At 43.6% G+C, this 26,417-nt stretch overlaps 1 protein-coding gene across 1 annotated transcript in view; it reads left to right on the top strand.

Moving 5' to 3' along the window:
- Nucleotides 1–26,417, top strand: part of CDH18 (cadherin 18) — a 2,230,955-nt gene that overhangs the window by 760,736 nt on the left and 1,443,802 nt on the right. The window contains exon 5 of the mRNA XM_086965396.1: nt 3,386–3,861. Coding sequence (XP_086821522.1) covers nt 3,634–3,861 — 228 coding nt within the window. The 5' untranslated portion in view covers nt 3,386–3,633. The remainder of the gene's footprint in view (nt 1–3,385; nt 3,862–26,417) is intronic.

Consider the following 26,417-nt stretch of genomic DNA (forward strand, 5'->3'; position numbering starts at 1 on the left):
GCACAAGCCTGTACCGTACTGGAAAGTAGGAGGGAGAGGATAAAGAAGAGAGAAAGTTTACATCAGGCAAGAAGTGGTGAGCACAACTGGGTACTGTATTACATTAGAATTGACAGTAATCCCCAGAGTAATCCATACAAGCAGTAGTATTCACAGATTTAGCTGTATGAGTACTAAACAAAGTCGACGGCGTTTCGATCCCTAGCTCAAATTATAATGGGATCATCATCAGGACTTATTAAATTTTTGCCTGGTACAAATAATATTATGTACGCCTGTAATGGAAAAAACAGGAAAAAACAAAAAAGCAAAGAAGAAATTAAATTACTTTTCTGCGGCGAGAAATTGAGGTCAACTTAGTCACATTCGATACCTACATTTTTCGGAATCGCAGTGCAGTGACAGTGCCAACACGTGTTCCATTTTTACAAAGTTGTACCATTGTGCGCGATAGGTGCTTGATAATTATGGAGGAATTAGACAAGGACCGTTTCTGAAAGGACAAGGAATGGGTGAAGTGATGGGACGACCGTGAAGGACTAACTCCTCTATTTTGGTGAGGAGGTGGAGGCCTGTGTAGTTAAGCGGGGGATGTGGGGAAAAAGGACTGACTTTGTGTCAAGAGTGGGTAAGGAAATTGTCGTACCCACTATGCTGGGAATCTCCTATGTTTCACGTGGAAAGTTTGGAGGAGGGATGACCGGTAATCAGGTTCCGAGTCACTAAAAGGAGGAGAATGGATGTTAATTGGTATGGAGGGCAACGGAGAGCCGCGACCCTTCATGACAAGGACTTACCAATTGAGGCTCGGTTTTGGGTATCGTGGCAGCTCCCAATTGCTGGTCCTGTCTGGTGGGGTAGACGCGGTCGGCAGTTAAATCGATCCGCTAAAAAATGGAGGAAGAGCAGATTCAGATCTACGCTCTTACCGGGAAGGAGGCCCCGATCTGTGGGAAATGGTGGCTTCTTACCGTTGGCGAAGAGACTGTACGTTGCTGCGGTCGGTCAGTTAGGACCTTTGTTCTTGAAAATACTTGATACCCATGGTCCAAAGCTACCTATCGGGTCACCCTTGTTTTTGTTAACACAGAGACCATGGAGCTTAGGGAAGTGTTCTCCTTCGCGGGCATGGGAGGGAGCGGGCCATTGCTCCGTTCTCATCCTCCCCTCGTCAGGATTTATTTTGCTGCTCCGTTTCCCCACGTAGGGCTCACCTTCTGCCCACTCACTGGTCAGGCTTCATCCAGCCTCATGGCACTGTCTGCGGTGTTAGATGGCCTCTCGGCAGTCCGGCCTTGCTTGCATTTCTCCTCTGCCATCACGGGGGCTCACATCACGCCGCATGGCACAGCCACCTGCTCATCAGAAGTGGGTGGGCTCCCGCTCCTTCACCTTCATCCCGGAGCTCTTCACACACCCCGCGGGCGCTTAGATAGTTCTTTCACCTGCTGCAGGAGGTGCCCTCAACCTAGGCAGCACTCTCCCCATCAACCATCTCGAAAAAGCCAGATGCAAACGTAGGCAGGTCCCAATTGTCACCAATATAATGGTGTAGGGCCCTAGGCCCTCATGCAGACATAATGATGACACAGACAAAGATAGTTTGTGGAAATAGCCCGGAGAAAGTGCGCTGGCCCCTTTTATTAGCAGGGTCACATGTCGAGTGACTCCTGTGGTGGTTGGGTGTGGGGTGGGGTGTAAGCCAGCCCTCAGGGAGTGGCTGGTGTTAGAAAAACTAGAACAGTGACCAGCAGGTCATTACAACTGACAGTGCCCATGCACACTGGTCCAAATTCTAAATGTGTTTACATCTAATATTCAGGAATAGTGATGTGTGTTTTCAATATTGTAAAACAGCAACAGCTCACTAATATCACTGCAAATAATCGCTGTGACATAGGAACATGTGAGTTCCTGTTTTGATCTAAAAGAAATGTATTTATGGATGTTGAATGAAACATAAACACAACATATCTCTGTGAAATGTCTGTAATTGACCCACATATCATATTTGAAACCATATGTTTAAGAATGTTTGAAGATCCTCAGGGCAAGACTCTCTGCAGAACAGAGCTGACCCTATCAGAGGGCCCCCTTAAAGGCTGGGGCCCTTGGATAGAGCCCACTTTGCCCATGGCTTAAAACGTCTCTGCCACAGGGTAAACGATGACACAGTCTTGATGCCAGTGCTTGTCTGTGATGATTTCTGTTTTTGTTTTGTATTCCTGTGGTGCCCCCCTGTGCCCTCGCTCCCTTTTCTACCCTGCCTACAGCCATTTCGCCACCTCCAATTGCAGCTCTTTTTAATTAGGTTCTGCAGTGTGGTCAGCAAAATGTTTGTCGGACAAAATAACGTGGCGCACATACCACCTGTGCTCACAAAGTAGATCACCAGATTTATTTGAGTGGGAAAAATTATGCTTGAATAATACTAAGACTTCCAAGTGGCAATTAAATATGGACTTTTTTCAACTTCTTTGAATTTAATGGTAGCACTAAATGACACACATTCAAGTTCCCAGATAGAACCAAGTTGTCCACCTAACTGCGTGTTTCTTCTGCCCCTCGCATTCTCTATACTATGTGACTAAAACAGGGATAATGGTGCTCTACAAGAACCGCAATAACCCTTCTCATCATTATGAACAGTTCCTGGCTTCACTGGAATTATGAGATCTGCGGAAACACGGTAGATGTCTTACCTTTCCCCTGGAGTTTTTGACAGCCAAAAGTCTTGCCCAAAGTTAGCAATTATCAAGTACATTTGACACAGAAGTACTTATTCCCCTGCAATTCCTAATTTCATAGTGGACTCAATGGGTCCAACTAGAGATGGACTGAAAGTTTCCAACTCTCAAACTTACTGGTACTCTCAGTATTGATAATTCGAAGGGAGGGGAAACTCTGGCCGGGGCCGGACTGGGAACTAAAAAAACGGCCTGGCAAAGTGCTCTCACACCCCCCCTCCCTGGTTTCGTCCGATTTTGTTACAGGGTCGATTTTGCAGCTATTCTGCAAAAACGGTCCTGTAACAAATAAAAAAATCAGGCCCCACCCGTGCGGCACACCGGAGGATTGCCCGGTGCCCGCTAAGGCCAGTCCGGGCCAGTCCAGACTCTGGCCGTTTTACCTGGCCATGCATAATGAGTGTCTGAATGGCTTAACATATGGATTGAGAAATGTCAGCATGTCAATCTCATTAAGGAGAGACAGATCTCCCTGCCAACCAAAGGGGCACATCTTCTAGAGTCAGGTTTTTTAATGTTAGTACCTTTTCAAGGATTTGACGTTCAATAATTTCCAATTTCATGTTTACAAGCGACATAAAAATGCATGGAGGCAATACCATTTTAATAAAACGTTCTCTTTGTTTGTTTTGGTTTAGGTGGAAAATGGTGAAGAGAAGCAGCTTACTGTGAAAAATAACTTACAAACCAAACACATTTTTGCCTATATCTTCATAATGTAAATATGATCTGACCATTCCCAACACAACCATGGACCACCAAAAAAGAACAATTCGGATGCTTTTACCAAACTGATTTTGGGCTACTTTTGGATTCTTAAAAAAGCATTGTAGAGTGACCAAGGAGAAGAAAGGCAGAAAACCTTTGACCTGGAAGTGATCCTACAATGAGAGTTACGGGCACGTCTTGCATCTGCCCAGTCCTGGTGTGTCTCTGTTTCGTGCAGAGGTGTTATGGGGCTGCACATCACAGCTCCATCAAGGTGACAAGAAACCAAACAAAGCACATAGAAGGAGAAACGGAAGTGCATCATCGACCGAAACGTGGATGGGTATGGAATCAGTTCTTTGTTTTAGAAGAACATTTAGGACCAGACCCGCAGTATGTTGGGAAGGTAAGTGATTCTGCCTAAACATCCATGTTTTCAGAAGGTGCCTTTTAGACTATACGGGTATATAGCATATTATCGGATCTTATGCTGGTACTCCCATGATGACTAAAAATAACATTGGAAGATTTGAAATTTTGTGAAAACTCAATCAATTCAATTTTACGTTCCACTTTGTTAATTTACTATTTGGAAAACAAGTTTTCGAATCTAGCACTCAAGCAATTTTGGGAATGTTAATGTACAGCATGTTGTGTAGATTGATGGGGCAAAAATAGTTCAGTCTGTAATCGTTATAATGATGGTTATAAGTGGTGATAAGTGGTGTTGGTGAAGTGATTTGTCCTTAGTGATCGCTAGATTTCTTGGAAACAAGAAGTTTGTGTATACTTTTGATAACAAGCTTATATTTTTATATTAAGTCATATTAATATATTGAATAAGAAATTTGGGTCCTTCCTCTCAGCAGTGAATTTCTTCACATGCCTGAATTACAAACTGCATTTTGTGGATGTCTGCATAGGGAATATAATTACTGGGTGTGTAAATTGTTCTGCAAGAACACATACAAATTGACACACCTGCACCCAAGCGCGGACGTACATATATTCCCACCCACATATACTACAACGGTCCGTCAAATGTGCTTTTTCTGCTTGCGAGCTAGGGCAGGCATTTAACCCAGGCTCCTACCTACCTTCTCTGAGCCTGTTCAAGTCCCGTCTTGACTGAGAACATGTACAAGGCCAAACTTGTGTAAAAGTGCACAGCACAACTCGACGTCTCTGAGACAGAGCTGGTGAATTTTCTTAAATTGGAAAATGTTTGTCTTTTGATTGAAAATATGGAAATAGCATGCTTTTGCTCATTAACAAAGAATATATTTTTATTGCAGTATGCCTGTTATTTTAGGTAGTCCAAAAAAGCGTGAGAAATTATCCAAATCACTGGTGCCCCCACACCATCAGTTTAAAATCTTTAACAACAAGGGGTGGTGATGGACAGAGTTTCTGAATTAAGCAGAATACTCTCACCCAGTCAAGAGATCAGGGCTAGATCCAACACCGTTTTTTAGCTCACTGCACCATCCCAGCTCAGAACCTGGCTATATGCAAATTAGTCTGTTCCTCTCCCAGTGCATGATGGGAACAGGGCAAACCAAACTACCAAGCCAATTCTTACACTGGGAAGGAAACAAGCTTCCGGGGACCGGTTTCTGGCATTTCAGCTGTTGTCAGTGATGGATCAAGCCCTGATCTTTGGACTGGGTAAGAGTGGTCTGCTTAATTCAGACACTCTGTTCATCACCACCCCCTTTTCTGAATCGTTTTTGGCCACTATAGGTGTGGAAGGGGATACTCAGACATGATTCCCTTGCTCACTGCACCATCAGGATTCAAGCAAGCCGGGCCGACGACGGCTGAAATGCCAGAAACCGGTCCCCGGAAGCTTGTCTCCTTTCTGGTGAAGAATTGGCTTGGTAGTTTGGTCTGCCCTGTTCCCATGATGCACTGTGCCAGGGACAGACTAATTTGCATATAGCCAGGTTCTGAGCTGGGATGGTGCAGTGAGCTAAATAACGGTGATGGATCAAGCCCTGATCTTTGGACTGGGTAAGAGTGGTCTGCTTAATTCAGACACTCTGTTCATCACCACCCCCTATTCTGAATCGTTTTTGGCCACTATAGGTGTGGCAGGGTATACTCAGACATGAGTCCCTTGCTCACTGCACCATCAGGATTCAAGCAAGCCGGGCCGACGACGGCTGAAATGCCAGAAACCGGTCCCCGGAAGCTTGTCTCCTTTCTGGTGAAGAATTGGCTTGGTAGTTTGGTCTGCCCTGTTCCCATGATGCACTGTGCCAGGGACAGACTAATTTGCATATAGCCAGGTTCTGAGCCGGGATGGTGCAGTGAGCTAAATAACGGTGATGGATCAAGCCCTGATCTTTGGACTGGGTAAGAGTGATCTGCTTAATTCAGACACTCTGTTCATCACCACCCCCTTTTCTGAATCGTTTTTGGCCACTATAGGTGTGGCAGGGTATACTCAGACATGAGTCCCTTGCTCACTGCACCATCAGGATTCAAGCAAGCCGGCCGACGACGGCTGAAATGCCAGAAACCGGTCCCCGGAAGCTTGTCTCCTTTCTGGTGAAGAATTGGCTTGGTAGTTTGGTCTGCCCTGTTCCCATGATGCACTGTGCCAGGGACAGACTAATTTGCATATAGCCAGGTTCTGAGTGTCAGGATTCTGGAGAACCTCAGGATAAGAGTGATGCTGAAAGGGGTCCACCTCCTGATTTCCCCACACTCTGACTGTACATATAACACAGAGCGTAAAGGCAATCAAGCGAGGGATAACACAGGGAAGGTAGGGATGGGGTCTGGAACGGATGGGATAGCTGAAACGACAAGAACAAGAAATATTATCACATCAGTTCTACCTACTCTCATTCAATTCTCGCTAGAGGAACGATACATACCACTGAAATCAGGAGGGGACCTCTTTCCTCTAAAACATAGATACTTCTCTATCTCTGAGTGCTACCTGGAAGAAAACCATGAATTACTAACAGTTCAACAACCTTCTGTAAAGCATCACACGGGTCAACCATACACCACACCTACCCTTAAAATGCTTCCCTTGCAGCTGTAATAGTTCTCTCCAGTAACCCAGTGGATACGGTTAGGGATATCACCAGAAACCTCAGTTCCAATCACTGAAGATCAAGAGTTCGATATATATAATGGGTACTTTCCAAGTCATTCAAGAACAAAAAATGATAGAGTCATTTTAGCATTCCTAGCTGGGCCCAACTACTAATGGAACACTAACAAAAATAGTTCATAATGAATGCGTCCTCATCCGAGGCTTACCGACTTCCTTTTTCTATAGGTTTGACAAAGTTCCCAAATTATAGCTGCACAGACTTTCTGTCAGTAACAGTAACCGCTGCCTCGTCCTCGCGGCAGCCGCTCACGAGAATACACCAAACGCGGTCTTGCTTCGGTAATCAGTTCCGCTTAATTAGCTCTCACAAGGTCAAGACTGATGCGCCCACTCTTCGAGCACAGACACTGGGAATCTTCCCTCGCGGCAGCCGCTCGCGCTCAGGGAAACTCCGATTCCTCACAGAAAACGTCTTCTGTACGCCGTCAAACAATTACACGGCTTTCTCCTCGCGGCAGCCGCTCGCGCAGGAAACAGCGGAAAAGGGAAAGCCTTCCCCCCTCGTTGTCTTCGGGATGATCACGCCGTTCTGAATCTCCAGTTGAACGGGCAATCTACAAAATCTCTAGTCCTGGAAACAAAAGCTCCCCTCACCAGGGAACACGACCACACTTCTCTCTTTCAGGATTCAAGAGAACAATCAAATACAGCGCCATCTAGTGGCCACCACCAATTTATAAACTCTGTTCACCTCTTACTTGTGGGAGTTGTAGTTCTGTAGGCGCCATATGCGATTCCTGACAGTATGCCCCCCTTAACGGCGCCTTCTAGCACCAGGTTTCCCAGGATTCTGAGCATAGAATCTACGAATCGCAAGAGGGGCATGCACTTCGGTACTGGGTTCCCAGGAGTCATCTTCCGAGTCGTATCCTTTCCATGATATCAAATACCACAGCTTACCCCGTTGGTATTTGGAGTCCAAGATACGACGCACCTCATACTCCAGTTGACCGTCTCTCATCACTGGAGGGACCGCTTGACGCCTCCCAGTTCTGGCAGGTTTCAAAAGACTGCAATGAAAAACCGGATGGATCCGTAAGGATGCTGGTAACTTCAGTTTGTATGCCACAGGATTCACTCCCCGCAGCACTTCATAGGGTCCGATGAACCTAGGGTGAAAGATACTGTGGTAGCGGAAACATATGTTTCTGGTCGACAGCCACACCTTATCCCCCACTCTATATACCGGACCCTTCTGACGTCGTCGGTCTTCCCACTTCTTGTATGAAGTTTTTGCCCTTTCCAAGTGCTGTTGTATCCGACGATGTATCTTCAGCAAAGCCTTCATCCTAGCCGCCACGGTAGGATGGTTATGCACATCACTATATATGGTAACAGGCAAGATGTCAGCATGATAACCCGTGTTGGCCCGAAAAGGGGATTCCCCCGTAGAACTGTGCCATGCGTTGTTATAGGATAGTTCGGCTAACCACAGCAAAGAGACCCAGGAATCATTGGCCTCTTCGGCGTAACATCTCAGATATTTCTTGAGGGTCTGGTTAAGCCTCTCGGTTTGACCGTCAGACTGGGGGTGAAAGCTCGTAGACAAAGCATCCTTTACTTGCAGAGCCTTACACCAAGTACGCCAGAATCTAGCGACAAACTGCGGTCCACGATCCGATATGATGGTCTTGGGGATTCCATGCAACCGCACCACTTCCGTCAACACCAACTGCGCGGTTTGAGCAGCCGTAGGGAGATTACGACAAGGAATAAAATGACCCATTTTGGTCAGGCTATCCACCACTACCAGAATGGCATCGCAACCCTTATCCAGCGGTAGTCCCAGCACAAAGTCCATGCTTATCACTTGCCAAGGTCTGGAGGGGGTAGGAAGAGGCATCAACAACCCCTTACTCCTGGTTTGTTCACTCTTAGCTCTTGCACAGATCTCACACTGCTCAATCCAGGACTTTACATCAGTCATCATTCCTTCCCACCAGAATTGTCTCTGTAACACCTGGAAGGTTTTTGTATGTCCCGGGTGACCTGCCACCATGGCGTTATGACACCAATTAAAGGCCATCAGACGCAGTTCATGCGTGGGAAGAAACAGGGCATTATTCCGCATAGGTAATCCATGTTTCAAGGTACGTTGTTTTTCTTTACTCGCCCAAATTTGCCATTGTGAGGAGGGACATTGTTTACGGACAGCTTCCAGGAACATTTCAACAGTAGTGGCACACACCACTCGCTCTGGAGGCAGAATCGACAACTGTTCTCCCTTCGATGAAGCTCCGGGATCCAATTGGCGGGACAAGGAGTCTGCCTTTCGATTATCCGCCCCAGGGCGAAAGGTAATAGTAAAATCATATTCTGCGAAGAATAGCATCCAACGCATTTGGCGCTGCGAAAGGTGCCTAGCAGTCTTCATAAATTGCAAATTTCGGTGATCAGAGAACACCGTAACAGGATGTTGACCCCCCCACAAGTAAGGCCTCCACTCCTCAAAGGCCCTTTTGACTGCCAACAGTTCTTTTTCTGCCACTGTATAGTTCACCTCTGCAGGATTCAGTTTTTTGGACAAGAATGCAACCGGGTGCAGCTGACCGGTGGATTTATCTCTTTGTGACAAGACTGCTCCAATGGCGATGTCCGAAGCATCAGCTTCTACAATGAATGGGACATCAGATTGCGGATGTCTCAAGATAGGGGCAGAACAAAAAGCCTTTTTCATCTGTTCGAAGGCCTCTCCTGCCTCCGAATTCCAGCAGAATGTAACACCCTTTCTCAACAACCGGGTCACTGGAGAGGCTAGTTGTGAAAAATGGGCAATAAATCTCCGATAATAATTGGAGAAACCTAGAAAACATTGCACATCCTTCACACTCCTAGGTACTGCCCATTCTTGCACTGCCTTCACTTTTCTTTCCGCCATCCTAAACCCCTGAGGATTCAAGATCACCCCCAAAAACTCCACTTCAGTCACTCCAAACTCACACTTACTTAATTTACAATATAAGCTGTGTTCCAGTAATTTCTGAAGGATCAATTTAACCTGACTGACATGCTGAGATGGATCATCGAAATAAATCAGAATGTCATCGATATAGATGACAACAAAACGGTCAATATATTCCTTCATGATATCGTTTAGAAAGAATTGAAATGCCGCAGGGGCATTGCAGAGCCCGAACGGCATCACCAGATATTCAAATAGCCCAAAGCGCGTTTTAAACGCCGTCTTCCACTCATCGCCGTCCTGAACTCGCACCAGATGATACGCCCCTCGTAGGTCTAACCGGGTGTATATGTTGGCCTCCTTCACCTGGTCCAACAGGACGGGTATGAGTGGAAGAGGATAACGATTTTTAATCGTGATCTTATTCAGCTGTCTAAAGTCTATGCAAGCGCGCAGCTCACCGTTTGCCTTAGAAATAAAGAAAAGAGGCGAGGCCGCTGGGGATCGTGAAGGTCTTATGAACCCCAACGAGCACAGATGTTCTAAGTACTCTTTTAGATATTTCGTCTCAGAATCAGACAACGCATAGACCCTACAAGTAGGAATCTTGGAACCTTCCACCAAATCAATTCGACAATCGTAGTCGCGATGAGGTGGAAGTTTTTCTGCCTCCACCTTGCTGAACACTGCTCGATACTGATGGTATTCTACCGGTAGAGTCACCTCTTTCTCCGCTGCCGTAGCCACCCTAAAATTCTGGGCCAAGGATAGAGTATGTGACCCCTCCTTGTCTTGCAAACATTCGGATACACAATACTCCGAAGTGAACTGGATAGTTTTCAACTTCCAATCCATCAAAGGATTTTGTCTCCACAACCACGGCATCCCTAGAATGACTTCATATTGCAGAGCTTCGATCATATTTAGTACAATAGATTCTACATGATCCCAGGGATGTCCACAAAGAGTCAATTCTAAGGCTTCAGTATGTTCTACAATGGGACCAGACTTAAGAGGGGTGCCATCCACCGCCAACACCAGCTCTGGTAGTTGAGTGGGAACTTTCTTTAATCCTAGCTTCTGCACCAACCCATAGTCTATGAAGTTTCCAGTAGCCCCTGAATCCACCATTGTATTCACCGATACCTTTTGCTGTCCTGATCCCAAATACATGGGCAATATCACATGAGACACTGCTTCCATTCTATCCACTACTCCCAAGGACGGTATTCTCCATTCCTTATGAGGAGCAGGACTACTCTCAGCCCCCTCGTTGTCTTCCTGTACAGCATAGGTGTTGTCTGCTACTACTGCCACCATCTTTTTGGCAGGAAAAAACAAACCCCGTTTTTGGGGTTTAGCCGGACATTCTCTCACATAGTGCCCCTTTTTGCCGCAATACATGCACAAACCCAGGGCACGTCTGTTCTCTCTTTCTGCCTTGGTTAATGGAGGGCGAACCGCCCCTATTTCCATAGCCTCGGGACCTGAATCATTCTTGTGTGTAACACTCTCCACCTCATACCCACTCCATGTTCTCCCACCTCTTTTTCGCTCACCTCCCCTCTCTGAAAGGCGGTGATCCAACCGCAGGGTCAAATTGATCAATGCTAAACAACTCGTGGGCTGAGGATCGATCTGGGCCAGGACGTCTTTCATGTCTTCATTCAACCCCTGATAGTACAGTGCCATTCTTTTCTCTTCGGGCCATGCCGTTTCGCCCACCAATCTATTGAATGTTGTCATATAGGTTAACAGATCCTTTTTCCCTTGACGTAACCCCAACAAATCACGATCAGCACTAAGGGTGGTAGCCCGTCTATCAAATACCCTCTCCAACTCGCTGCGGAAGGCATTCCAGTCCGTCAACAGAGGATCATCTTTGCGCACTAAAGGGACAGCCCAGTTCGCGGCCTCCCCCGTCATATAAGAAATCGCAAACGCTACCCTAGAATGATTGGTAGGGAAGGAAGCTGGCCTACATGAAAAATGCAAGGTAATTTGCGTCAAAAATGTCTGTATCTTAAGAGGATCCCCTGCATAACGCTCCGGACTAGCCAATGGTATCGGTGGAGGCACAGTAACCTGTATTTGGGGTACCCCTGCAGAGGCATCAAAAGGATTCCTAGCCTGTCTGTCAAAACGTTCTTTAAGAGCAGTAACTTCTGCCCGAGAATTAACCAACTCCTGCTGAACAAGAACCAATGCCTGCATCACTTCATCAAGTGTGGTCATCTTTCAGCAGACCCTGACCGGGAGGTTCAATAATTTCTTGGGTATTTGATTCTGTCAGGATTCTGGAGAACCTCAGGATCAGGGTGATGCTGAAAGGGGTCCACCTCCTGATTTCCCCACACTCTGACTGTACATATAACACAGAGCGTAAAGGCAATCAAGCGAGGGATAACACAGGGAAGGTAGGGATGGGGTCTGGAACGGATGGGATAGCTGAAACGACAAGAACAAGAAATATTATCACATCAGTTCTACCTACTCTCATTCAATTCTCGCTAGAGGAACGATACATACCACTGAAATCAGGAGGGGACCTCTTTCCTCTAAAAACATAGATACTTCTCTATCTCTGAGTGCTACCTGGAAGAAAACCATGAATTACTAACAGTTCAACAACCTTCTGTAAAGCATCACACGGGTCAACCATACACCACACCTACCCTTAAAATACTTCCCTTGCAGCTGTAATAGTTCTCTCCAGTAACCCAGTGGATACGGTTAGGGATATCACCAGAAACCTTAGTTCCAATCACTGAAGATCAAGAGTTCGATATATATAATGGGTACTTTCCAAGTCATTCAAGAACAAAAAATGATAGAGTCATTTTAGCATTCCTAGCTGGGCCCAACTACTAATGGAACACTAACAAAAATAGTTCATAATGAATGCGTCCTCATCCGAGGCTTACCGACTTCCTTTTTCTATAGGTTTGACAAAGTTCCCAAATTATAGCTGCACAGACTTTCTGTCAGTAACAGTAACCGCTGCCTCGTCCTCGCGGCAGCCGCTCACGAGAATACACCAAACGCGGTCTTGCTTCGGTAATCAGTTCCGCTTAATTAGCTCTCACAAGGTCAAGACTGATGCGCCCACTCTTCGAGCACAGACACTGGGAATCTTCCCTCGCGGCAGCCGCTCGCGCTCAGGGAAACTCCAATTCCTCACAGAAAACGTCTTCTGTACGCCGTCAAACAATTACACGGCTTTCTCCTCGCGGCAGCCGCTCGCGCAGGAAACAGCGGAAAAGGGAAAGCCTTCCCCCCTCGTTGTCTTCGGGATGATCACGCCGTTCTGAATCTCCAGTTGAACGGGCAATCTACAAAATCTCTAGTCCTGGAAACAAAAGCTCCCCTCACCAGGGAACACGACCACACTTCTCTCTTTCAGGATTCAAGAGAACAATCAAATACAGCGCCATCTAGTGGCCACCACCAATTTATAAACTCTGTTCACCTCTTACTTGTGGGAGTTGTAGTTCTGTAGGCGCCATATGCGATTCCTGACACTGAGCTGGGATGGTGCAGTGAGCTAAATAACGGTGATGGATCAAGCCCTGATCTTTGGACTGGGTAAGAGTGGTCTGCTTAATTCAGACACTCTGTTCATCACCACCCCCTTTTCTGAATCGTTTTTGGCCACTATAGGTGTGGCAGGGTATACTCAGACATGAGTCCCTTGCTCACTGCACTATCAGGATTCAAGCAAGCCGGGCCGACGATGGCTGAAATGCCAGAAACCGGTCCCCGGAAGCTTGTCTCCTTTCTGGTGAAGAATTGGCTTGGTAGTTTGGTCTGTTCTGTTCCCATGATGCACTGTGCCAGGGACAGACTAATTTGTATATAGCCAGGTTCTGAGCTGGGATGGGGCAGTGAGCTAAATAACGGTGATGGATCAAGCCCTGATCTTTGGCCTGGGTAAGAGTGGTCTACTTAATTCAGACACTCTGTTCATCACCACCCCCTTTTCTGAATCATCAGTTTAAAATCTGGCACTTTTATTATTGTATTCCATGATCATGTTCTAAGGACTTATACTTCAGTGTTTATTGTAGATACCATTTGTAGAAATAGTTATTGACACACCCCTTATGTCTTCCACCTGTGACTTGACCTATATTCAGCCATGTCCGCTACCATGCAACTTTTCACATGCCATCCCTCCCTCCATGCAGACGTTTTTCAGTTGGAAGCTAATTTTTAAATAGTTTGTGTGAATCTATAACCCATCTGATCCTTGGGGGCATTTTATATACTCTTTGCTGGGCAAACCGAGGGCCGATTCAGGGCTCTACTCGGTTACAGGCAGCTTCCCCGGGGGCGACGATTTTGGCCGCCATCTTGGGGCGAAAGGCTGGGTTAGCGCACTAGTGGTCGGGCGAGTGGCGGCCTGGGCGATATAAAATGAAGGCCATTTCCCATCCGCGCAGCGAGCGCGCCAGAGGCAAGCCCGTCCGCGCCAGATTGGGCCTAGGGCCAGTTACTATGCCCATGGCCGCTAAACAGTAGATTGGATATTCCAGGGAAGATCTCTTGAAGCTACAAGACAAGGAAGGCTCGCTATGTTGCCAGTTTGAGTTTTGATAAGCAATTCAGTTGGTGCAAGCTTTGTCCGAATCTCATCTCAACAAGGGAAACTGGTAAGGAGGTTCACAGGGATCTTGGGATGGCACTTCTGAATTGTAAATCCTTACTGAAGCACTCCGTAGAGATTAACCTTTTGATCCAAGAAGGCAATCTCGACGTACTGTTTTTAACGGAGACGTGGCTATCCCCAAATTCTGAGTTTGATATCGCCACTGCCCTTCCGGATGGATTTTTTATCCAGTGTAAACATAGGCAACAGGGGAAAGGAGGTGGACTTGTTATAGTCTACAAAGACAAATTTACTTGTAGAATTGAAGACGGTGATATAGCAGACTCAGAAAGCGTCTGCTTCAGTATTCAAATAACGCCTACCAATTCTCTCTTAGGATTCCTGATCTATCGCCCGCCGGGTTGTATAAAACAGTTTGCAGGATCTTTACTGGAATCTACTTTAGCTGCAGCTGCTTTATCACCTAATTTTCTGATTCTGGAAGACTTGAATCTACATTTTGATGACCCGAATGATAAAGTGGCCATAGATCTTTGTTCTGACCTCAAATCTTTCTAACTGAAACTTATAAATAAAGAGGCAACTCATGTCAAAGGTCATCTTTTAGACCCCATATTCTCAAATAGTAGCCAGCTTAAAACTAACCCCCCACTGCCTGTGCCATGGTCAGACCATTTCCTAGTACCATTCTCTTGAAAAATCTGTACAGTGGGGAGAAGTGCAGCATTACCTCACACTCTAGAAAGAGCTTGGCCCATGTTATCCTTGGAAAAGCTGACACTAGCACTAGAACAAACTGCCCCTTTCATAGAATCAGAGCCGCTGGTGGCAGATACAAGCTTTCGTAATTGGCTTAACAATTCTTTGGACGCGGTACTACCTCTCAAAATAGTCACAAAGAACAGTAGTACTTTCAAATTGCTGTGGTATACTGCAGAGCTCAGAGATCTCAGAAAAACCTGCAAAAAATTGGAACGCAGATGGAAGCAAGATTGGGCGGTTAATATTAAAGTGGCCTATTGATCTGCCCTGAGACTCTATAAAACCTCCCTGAAAAAAACTCAGGTGGCTTTTTTCGAGAACAAAATTAATTTATTATCTAATTTCTCGAATGAAACATTTAAAATAGTTAAACAACTACTTAAGGTCCCTTCCCCGGTAATTTTCCAAGAATACACTGAAGCAAGATGTAATCAGCTAGCGGATTTATTTGATTCCAAGATACAAAGAATCCTTGATAGCCTACCACAGAACGTTGCTACTCCTTGTGGTGACACTCACTTGGTACCTACCTCTGGCCCCTTGTTGGACTCTTTTAGTTGTATTACCAGGGAGGATTTTTGTAAAGCCCTATCTTCCTTGAAAAGTGGATCTCCTTCTGACCCGGCGCCTATGTTTATCCTTAAGCAGATTGCAGATACTATTGCCCCTCTAGCAACAGAGCTTCAAAACTCTTCATTTACCTACGGGGTTGTGCCACCCAGTTGGAAACAGGCCAGAGTCAAAATGCTTTTAAAAAAACCAGGGCTTGATACGTCAGATCTGGCCAATTTCCGCCCGATCTCATTACTACCAGGCCTGGGCAAAATTGCTGAAAAAATGGTCAACCAGCAGCTCTCGGGGTTCTTGGAAAACAATGGGCTGCTGAGTGACTCCCAACCGGGTTTTTGCCCGGGACAGGGCACTTATACAGCCCTGATAGTGGTGGCAGAGGAGGCACGGTGTATCTTAGATTCAGGAGGATCCGCAGTTGTGATCCTCCTGGATTTAAGTGCAGCGTTCGATACGGTGGACCATGAAATATTGGCTCACCGTCTCGCCAGATTGGGCATAACAGGAATGGCCCTGAAATGGCTTGAATCCTTTTTGAATAATCAATCGTTTAGGATCTGGGAAAACGGTGCACTGTCTAAATCTACCCCCCTCCAGTGTGGAGTCCCTCAGGGCTCTTCTTTGAGCCCTACTTTGTTTCACATACATATATGGCCCCACTGGAGGAGGTGGTGGCTCCCTTTGGGATCAAAACAGTCACCTACGCAGACAACACTCAATTAGTCGTCTCGCTAACCCAACAAAAGGGATGTCTGGACAATCTTTTGGTCTGCCTTGCCGGAATATTCTCCTGGATGACCAGTTCGCGGCTCAAACTTAATGGAGCAAAAACGGAGATCATGCTCCTGGGCCATCATTTTACATCCCTCCCTAAAGCCTCTTGGCCACCCTGTATGGGTGAGCTGCCTGCACCAAAAGAAAAAATCAAAAGCTTGGGGGTGTGGTTTGAGCCCGACCTAACCTTCAGGATGCATGCACAGAAAGTCGCAGGCATTTGCTTTGGCCTGCTTCAAGCAGTACAGAAAGTTCTTCCTCTTCTGCCTTTCCAGTCCAGGAAATTACTGATCCAGGGATTAATATTATCCAGACTGGATTATAGTAACGCCCTGTTCTTAGCGGCACCTGAAGCTACCACCAATATCCTTCAACGGGTGCAGAATGCAGCAGCCAGGATGCTCTGCGGGGCCTCAAGAAGATCTTCGGCCAGACCAGCTTTGAGAGCCCTTCACTGGCGGCCAATACGCGAAAGAATTATCTTCAAATCGCTATGTATTACCCATAAGGCGCTTCAGGGCAAAGGGCCCCCGGCTCTTAGGAGCCTGATCTGCCCCTATAAATCTTCCAGGGCTCTGCGGTCGGATTTCAGAAATCTAGCTAAAGTTCCAAGAGTGAGGAAGGCACGCACAGGGGGACGCCGTTTTACGGTAAATGCGGCAAAAAATTGGAATTCTCTCCCCAGTCAGATCCGGACCGAACCCTGTTATCTTAAGTTTCGAAAGTCCCTTAAAACATTTCTTTTTCCCAAGAACCTCTAAGCAATGGTACCCTCCTCAGTTTGTTCCTGTTCTCTGTTTTGTTAGCGCTCATGGGCAGCCATGCGCTTTATAAATCAAATTTCATTTCATTTCATAATCATCTCTGGAGATTAACTGTTACTGTGTTGCTCAGAATCTTTCTCCAGCTTTGTTTCAGATATTCAGGCACTTTCACTGCTTTGAGTAACCCACAAATCATCTTAAATTTGACAGAGATTTCTAAATTCATGCAAGTCTCTCAGGCAGAAATCTAAGTTCAATATTGGTACCAATAAAATCCCAATCTAGTGCCAATCTGTCGTGGGCTAGGAATGATGAATTTGTAAAGTGGCCTAACGGCTTGGGCGGTCAACCTCAGAGCTGGAGAACCGGGTTCGAACTTTGGCAGGCATGCTCAACATGCTGTGATTCTGCGCAAATCACTTGATCTCCTGTGCGTAACAAAAATAAATGTGTCCTTGTATAATGTAACTGGTGCTCATGTAAAGCACTCTGTTCGCACTATATAAAACTCAAACTAATTATAAATATATATATCCAAAGAACTCCGTTTTCTCCCTCTGTGTCACTCCAGAAAAACAAACACGGACCCACTCAGGTAGTTTGCCAATGTTTATTTCACGTGCAACATAACCTCCGCTATATATATATATATATATATATATATATATATATATATATATATATATATATATATATATATATATATATATATATATATATATATATATATATATATATATATATATATGAAAGCTCCAATATCCTTTCCAAATCCTCAGAAAAGAAACAGCACTCCCGGGAGATTATCAGCAATGCGAGATTTATTTTCAAGACAGAAGCGCTTCAGGAAAGCTCCCTTCCTAGGTCTCATTACATCATTGATCTTCAGACCAAGAGTCCATTTGGTTTAAATAACCATGAAGAATTAGCATCACACTTGGGTTAAAGCAATGTGTTCTCTTGTTCTTTTGTTCATTTGTTCCACATGATCTAACTTCTGATATTTGAAAAATTAAATGTTGAAATGAATTTGATAGGTTGTTTCTGATCTAATGTACTTATGTGACTATTTTTTAAAGACCTTACAAGCTGTCATGTATTATCATGGGGGTTTGACATACAAGCCCATCTATGGGCAAGATTTTGATGAATTTTTGCGGCTGCAAAATATTAGCATCAAGCCCATTCAGGGCTATATAAATCAAAGACTAATAGGTATTCGTTAAATACAATGATGTAATAAAATTACAATGGTAAACATCGACTCGATTTCGGTTTGAATGTTTATTGTAATTACATGTTCTAAGATGGCGGGACTTTGTTGAGTATCATGTCCCTTGTTTATGTTAATGAAACACTGATGACGCAGACAGCTTGAATTATATTTAAAAATGGCTGCGATGCGTTATGTGGTGCAATGGAGAAAGGCTAAGTGCCGAAATGCGTCAAAGGTGCAATGGAGAAAGGCTAAGTGCCGAAACGCGTCTTGCTGGTGCTTGAAGGTTTCAATAAAATACTGGAAACCTCCCCCTCGTGAGTGCTTTCGTCTTTCTTGGCGGCTGGTTTTACCGCATTTTGGAAAGGACTTTGGGACCTCATATTCTACAGCAAGCACCTGGCGAGGAAGGAGACTCAGGCCTCTGCAGCAGATTTTCAGGCAAAAAAGAACTTTATTGTTCACTTCTCACGACGACGCGTTTCGGGCTGTGCAGCCCTTGATCACATTCAGCTTAAACTGCGCCATTTTTTCTTTTTATACATGTAGTGAAAGTGCACACCTGGGTTGCATTAAAAACAGTCACATGGTCAAAAGACAGTGTAAAAAGACTTCAGAAGCAAGGTGTGTAGCGTACTTTTTCTGTGCCCTACACCAACACATGCTTGTATGCTATTCATTTAATTTAAAATATTGATGAATTATGCACGCAACATTAATATAACAAATACAGCATATTTAAACAACTACAATTGTTTAAATACAATTGGTAATTATAGATAAATGCAAAAAAATTCTCTCTGGGTAAATCCATATTGAATCGGCGTTGTTTTTTTGTTTTTTCATACATGCACTGACCATGTACAGTGAAATTCTATCCGGATAAATACAGGCAACCAAAATACCCAATAAAAGTGCTTAAGTGCTAAGTGCTAAGGTCCTATAATATATATATATATATATATATATATATATATATATATATATATATATATATATATATATATATATATATATATATATATATATATATATATATATATATATATATATATATATACTGAGCTCTGAGAAAAGATGATTGCACTCACGGGGGGTTTAAATCCAAGTCGGATTTATTTTGCACACAAAGATTTCAAAGAACAGACGCGTTTTGGCGGTACGCCTTCGTCAATATCAGGCGGCCGGCATGACGCTGCAGAATATAAACAAAACCAACTCACAAAATCTCATGGGATCTGTCTCTATGAGACGCCATTACATGGTCAGGCAACACAGATATCAACGCGATGAAAAGAAACATGTTACTGGCATTGGAGGTGTGCATTAGAAGTGTACAAATAATACACTTGTAATTTCAAAGTATAAATTACGCAAATACACTTGGTTCTGAGTTGGGAGACCAATTAACTGATTACACAACATTTTAAATAATTTCATTTGGCTAATGCATATTAATCCGGTCTCTCCCTTTATGAACCAAAAAGTGATGAAGCCCTCTGATGGGCTAATAGGACACAATTAGATAATGCAAAAATTGTTGTACACAATTCAGAAGTTAAATTATCAACATAATACCTCTCATCTCCAATTCGAAATTAACTAGATTAATTAAAAATTAATAACTGCATATACACCCTTGATCTAGAAATTCAATTCATTGCTTGCGGCCTTAGGTCCCAGTGTGAGGCAGAAAAGTTAGTGACAAATGTTATATAAAATATTTACAGTGTTTACAGGTGTACTCTCAGTTCCTTCCCCATGTTAAGTCCCGAAGGGGTTTTTGTTGCCAAATTAATAATATAGCGAGACTCCAGTCTCCTAAGGCGTTTCTCTCGAACTCCACCTATATATATATATCCTACCAGAACAAAACAATTCAACCTTGTGAATACGTCTTTTTATTGATATAGTTAATAGAAATTTTAAAGCACAAACACATTTTCCATGTACTACATAAACTGTGAAAGGTTGGGCTGTTTTTGCTAGTTTCTTTGGTTTTGTAGTCATGCGTTGATGACAGTGAAGTCCATTCCTATTTTAGTAGATGCTTAGATGATGTTGCAAGCAGCACAGTGTACATTACTCTTGAAATCTCTGTGAGGCCTGCAGTTTCTAGCTTTGTGGTTTATGTCACTTGCTTCATTTTTTAAAGCAATTGTTTTGGAAGCATCCATGGGTTTTATAAGGTTCTCACACCACAGCAAAAACGTTGTAATGTTTTGTAGGTTTAGTACTGTTGCACCTACTTTATACTGGGTGTGGTGACCAAATATCTTCAATTTTCGAAAATTGAGTTTAGATATAGTGCAAAGAACTCACCATGCAGTGGTGCAGAGTTATATTTTCAAAGCGGAGGGAGGCATTGCGCATCAAACGTAGTGAGAATATATATGTTGAAAAATGAGGTATCAGACAGTCGTGTTAACTCTTGTTTTAATCAGTCGTCATAGTAATAATCACGCTTCAATTTTAAAATCAGGGTGTTTTTTATACTAACCACTAAAACCTAGTGGGGCTTATTTACAAGCCCCTTGTGCCACTGATGTGTCACTTTTTATGATGCACCGCCGGCGGAACCTCCTGCCCCATATTTACAATGACTGGTAAAGCCACCCTGTGTAGGATTTCCTGCCCTTGTAAATATGGCCCCTTCCCATGCATCACTTTGCGTGGAAGGGGAGTTCCATGGGTGTTGCTATGGGTGTTAACACGCAACACCCATGGAACCTGACACATCTCCAGATTTATGAGGAATCATAAACCTGAAAATGTGTCTGAATGCTACACCTCCCCAGGGGACACCTTCCGGCACATAAAAAATCATCCCCGTGACCTGGGCATCCTTGCACCATGGTGCAAGGGTGCCTGCGTCCGTGCATAGCAGCAAATTGTGCACCAGTGCTGGAGAGAGCAATGGAGTTCACCATATCCTTGTAGATATGACTCATCCCTGTGCTCTGAAAGTGCCTCAGGGTGGCGCAGCCAAAGGGCTTGCGGTGCTGCACTGCAACACTTTCTTGTAAATGAGGTCCAGTGAACTTAATTTCAGGAGACAACTAACACATTTCCAGTTTTTTAAGTAATCTGGTATTAGCTTTAAAAAGGTTCAGGTTTATTTTGCGGCAATAACTTTGTTGTACGAACTATCTACAAATACTCATGACATGAAATGGCACATACATAACCCAACGCAATATAAACTTTCATCAAAGAAATTACAACACTTGCCACTTTATGTTTCCCACATTAAACCAGCAATAAGAAACTGCTATTATGAAATGAAAAAAAAAATCAACAGAGAACACTCCCATTCCAATAAGTTTCTTCCTAGAGATATTTATTGGAACATTTTCTTCTCTATTTGCACACCCATTCAGCAAAGATTGAAGGTAAAACCTACGTCTTAATGTATGGACTTGTGCTGTTCAGATAGTGACTAGCTAAGCTATTCACTTGCCTTTTACATCATAAACTCTTTAAATCGCCTCCTTCCCTTCAGGATGTTTCATAATGGATCTCGTGTCACAATCTGCAATCTTCATTGTTGGTCTGTGGTCATTCCTTTCTTCCCAATGCTTTCAGTGTGGGCTACAAATATCTCACTTTAGAGAGCCTTGCTTTGGAATTCCTTCCCCAAATGTGAGTTTTAGAAACACGTGCGTTCTGAATGAATACATATTAAAACCAGGTAGTCATTCAGTTTGTCATTCAGTTTGTCATTCCGTTTGGCCCTATTGGCACAAACGCACTCACACCCAGTGGCCACTTAGACAAGAAACTACACGCCACAAAGAATCAATAAAAAAGAAATGTGGAGTTCAAATAACGAGGGCTAGGGTTATACAATTGGATTTGAATGAACATAATATTTTCCCCTCTACAATGATGCTTTCTGTACTAGAATGTCACGCACCAGCGCACGCACCCACACACTCTCTCTCTCTCTTTGTGTTTTGATAGTTCTCCAAAATATTGGCTGTTTAACAAACTATTGTGTCGTCTCTCTTAGTAATCCTACTATTCCGCATTCCTGCCCCTTGCCCCTGCCCCTTATGCCTCTCTAATACACCCTGCTACTCATATCATGTATTTGAATATTATAATCCTACCTGATTGTCGGGAAATATGAAGCTCACACCTCTTCCCAATCTAACTGACCAAGATACTCCCTGTGTAAGTGAAGTGGACCAGAACAATGGGTGAACAGTGTATTTTTTTTCATAAATATCAGCAACATGCCCATGATGAACCAGACAGCTGTCCTGAACGCGTCTGAGCTCTCCACCCATTTCAGAGTGAATGACATTAAAACACCGATTAGCATTGGGTTTAAACGTGCCTGGCAGCACCCATGTCAATATCTCACAAGGAAATAACACAGATAGGAGTTTCTGGCAGATCTCTCAATACTGCTTTCAAATCTTTTTTTGGCACTATGTAATTAGGGAACTCTAGCAGAATTAACAACACCGATTTGCATGACAAGTCAATTCAAAGCAAAACCAGCAGCATATGGGAAGACAATATTGCAGGGACAGGACAGTGATTAAATTATGAAAGTAAAAAGATAGCAACAGTGTTAGCCCAGTGCTTAAATTCAGCCAATGCTAGGGAATTTGTGGAAGCTTTCATTAGTTATTTTATTTATTGCTTCAGCTTATTAATATAAGCCATACAATATAAAAATTATAGAATCCACAGTCAAATACGTTAAGATATCAAAAATACATTTACGTCGGAAAATTCATGATATTCTGCTATAAAACAGCTGACAACCGAGTAGCTTGTAAATATATTGCAAACTCATCCATATCATCTACAAACCACCATATGATCCGACTAAAGTGCACAATACATCTAGCTTATGGTTCACTGTACAATTTTAAGTCACCAGATTAGATCAAATAAAAAAGTTTCGAAGTAGGCGCCGAGGACAATAAAAAACCGTGCAAAAATATTGTGGTCCCATCCGTTACACCTAAAAAGCGTCAAGAGTCCCTACTGAATTGTTTCATGCATTAAGTTGTTAAGACGATTGTATGACCCAAGAACAAATCAATAACACATGGCATATATAAAATTTCAAAATGAATGCCTTCTGATCACAAATTATTCTTAACCCACTGCTCTTCTTGTGCAAGCAAGAATACCTGAATGGTACATAAAGTATACAATCCATTCATTATACATTTTATAGTTTTAAAAAATGGGATAGAGGCCAGGAACAGTCAAAAAACATTCAAACATATTGCAGTCGCTGTAGCATTGGGAGGTTGGCTTTAGTCCTTACTAAAGTGCTTCATTTGGTGAGTTGGTAGTTAACTAAAACAATTGTATGACTCCAAATCAAAGCAATTAAACATGACATATTTGCAGTTTCATTATAGATTCCTTCTCCTCAAGGATTATTCTTCACCCACTCCCCTTCTTCCCTAACATGTGTGTAATCAAGATTACCTCAAAGGTACATACAACGTATAGCGCAGAATAGTATAGGACATCTTTAGGTTTGGAGCTTTAGTCATGTTGCTGCTTGGTTAAGGCCCGCACGAATTTTCATGTAACATAGATATGAGGCCACTGGGAAAAAACTGGTTTGCTGTTGTCTTGAAGGCATACGTTCAGAGCGGCACCACAGGGTCTTGTATTGTACTTTTTAAAAGGGGTTGAAAATATAACCTCCTTGATGGCAACGAAGAGGAGCACAGCAACGTGAAGTGCATAAGCATTGCATCGCCACCTGTGAACAGGAGCCGGTGGTGTCACTGTTAGTGTTCGACCAGTTCCTTGCCAAGGTGTCTACAGGAAATATAACTTAGCCTTTATTTTATGAACAGGGTTCTCTTTGCCGCCGGAAATAGTTAGTCTAGATAATTCTCAAAGTCAGATGTAGGCTTAATTTCCCAGAATTTAATGAACAGTTTTCCATGATGTTTTTTTGAAGAGCCACAACCAAAATTTCCCTTTTTTGCCTAGGATTGATGAAACCATTGTCCCTGGGTTGGACCAGTACTCATGGCATCCTGTACTAGAGAGAGTGCTTGTATGTTTAAGCCATGGCAAGTTATGAGAATTATTGCTTTGCCAAAGTTTGCGATTGGGCTTCAGATAACTTGCCAAGCTTGGTTTGGAATCGACTCGATGCCAGAACAAGTGTGGTTTAAGGGCTACAACAGCTTCAATGTTTTTCATGCCCAGCTTATGTCTAAGTCCTGACATTGGAGTCTGTGTGCTGAGCTACAGAAAGTGACGCAGGAATTGATTTTCAATTTTCAGGACCCCCCATGACGTATTGGAATGCAACATTTTGGCCCCACACAGACTAGCGGACTGTGCTTTGGCCAGGTAGGCCCATAATGCTGGCTTAGTCTGACATGTGATTACATAGGCCCTGGGTACACACACTTCCATTTTACATGCTCAGGTTTCGAGTTGACATTTTTTTAGACTATGACTTTTATTAGACATTTGCTTGCACGACCTCATGAGATAAAGAACTCAGAAATGTTTTTGCTTACAGTTACACTTCTTCATAGGCACACTCTCAATCCTCAGCACATTCTGTACAAGGACTTGGTACACTGAGCAAAGATGTTGTTGTTTGCTGTCTGTTTGGTGACAGCTCTCGGTGGATAGAATCAACAATGACAAGAGAACCAGGATTCAGGCACGGAACAAATGAGTGCAATTTATTATGTAAACAACAATATGCCTCCGTTTAGGCAGAGGAACATGTTGATGGATTGTGAAAGGTCTCCCCATGCCTAAATTCTACCCCAGCTGATTCTCAACACATCCTGGAAAAGACAGCAGCCTGTTCTAGACCAAGTCTGGCCGACAGATGACATACGCCCAGAGGTAAATGGGAAGTTAGACCACTCTAAGGTATACTGGCAGACCTGCACACCCTATGCTGTATCAGATAGGATGTTCTCGGTAGGAGTGCAATTATATGTATACTTAAAATCTAATGCATAAGCACAATTGTTGAATTATTCATTCTGTTCACCATTCCTTTAATGCTGGGAACATTGTTTTGCTCCATTCTATTAATCATTGCAATGCACATATTTTACACAAGAGTACAATTGCTTCATGAATGTTTGAAATGCCATTTTGCCTACTTTGTGTGTCTCCCTCTGAGCATACCTGAGCTACTAATGAAAAGGTAGAATTTGTTTCCACAATTTCTTTAGGGAAATTAGGGTTGTCACATTCTGATGTTGCAGATGGTACACTGTGAGCTAGCCTGGAATTAAGTCAACATATCCTGATGGTGTGCAAGGACTCAGTACCACATAGCTTTGAGGTTTATGTTGCCTAAATACACGGTCTTACTTAGCAAGTAGGAACTGTACTACAAGTCAATGTTTGGCCAACTTTGCTGCTAAAACATAGCATGACATTTGATTGCTGGGATGTGCAGATCACTGTTCTTCATTTGTTTGCCCCAAGTTTGCTTCACGTCAAACCATATTTCCAAGTAATCAGAGAAGGCAACCTTTTCTGGTGGCTGATTGTAGACATTGAATTAATTTCTCAAGCTTAGCTGAGAATTGACCAACATATGTTTTGCCTTTGCAATATTTATTCTAACTGTCTACTGCAAAGGTAGTTTTTGAAACCTTTAAGTAAATTGTGCAAAGAGATCTCTCTGCAGGCCAACAGTACGGCACCGTCAGCGAGCTGCAAAATGGGTGTTTTGTCGACCGCAATTACAGATTCATCCTGGTTACGAGCTAGTAGTTGCTCACCATTGCCGTTGATGAACAGGTTGAATAATAAGGGGGCAAACACACACCGTGCCTCACGCTCGATTTTATATCAAAACTCAGTGTGCACTCTCCCTTGGGGCCAAATCTCACTGTGGCTGTATTGAGCTCATGGAGTTGCTTTATTGTGCACACATGCTTAGTATTAACAACCAGTTCCTCCTGGTGTGCCCGTGGGCTCACCTGTCCAGAGAATTAACTGCTGTTTTAAGGTTCTTGAATAATAAGAGAACTGATTGTTTTACGAAGACACACTTTAGGTAAGCAGAATATAGTTTAGTCACTTGATCAATCAGGCCTTGCAATTTACGAAAACTGCTTGGGATGATGACATAGTTCTGTGTTCTTTGACCCATGACAGGTTAGCAGTACTTTGGCATACATTTCACTTGCACTGTCTAATAATGAGATTGAGCTGTAATTGCAAGGGATGTTCTGAGGAGCTTTTTGTACAGTC

Source organism: Lissotriton vulgaris, chromosome 4_1, assembly GCF_964263255.1.
Source record: "Lissotriton vulgaris chromosome 4_1, aLisVul1.2, whole genome shotgun sequence".
In the NCBI taxonomy this organism is placed as follows: Eukaryota; Metazoa; Chordata; class Amphibia; order Caudata; family Salamandridae; genus Lissotriton; species Lissotriton vulgaris.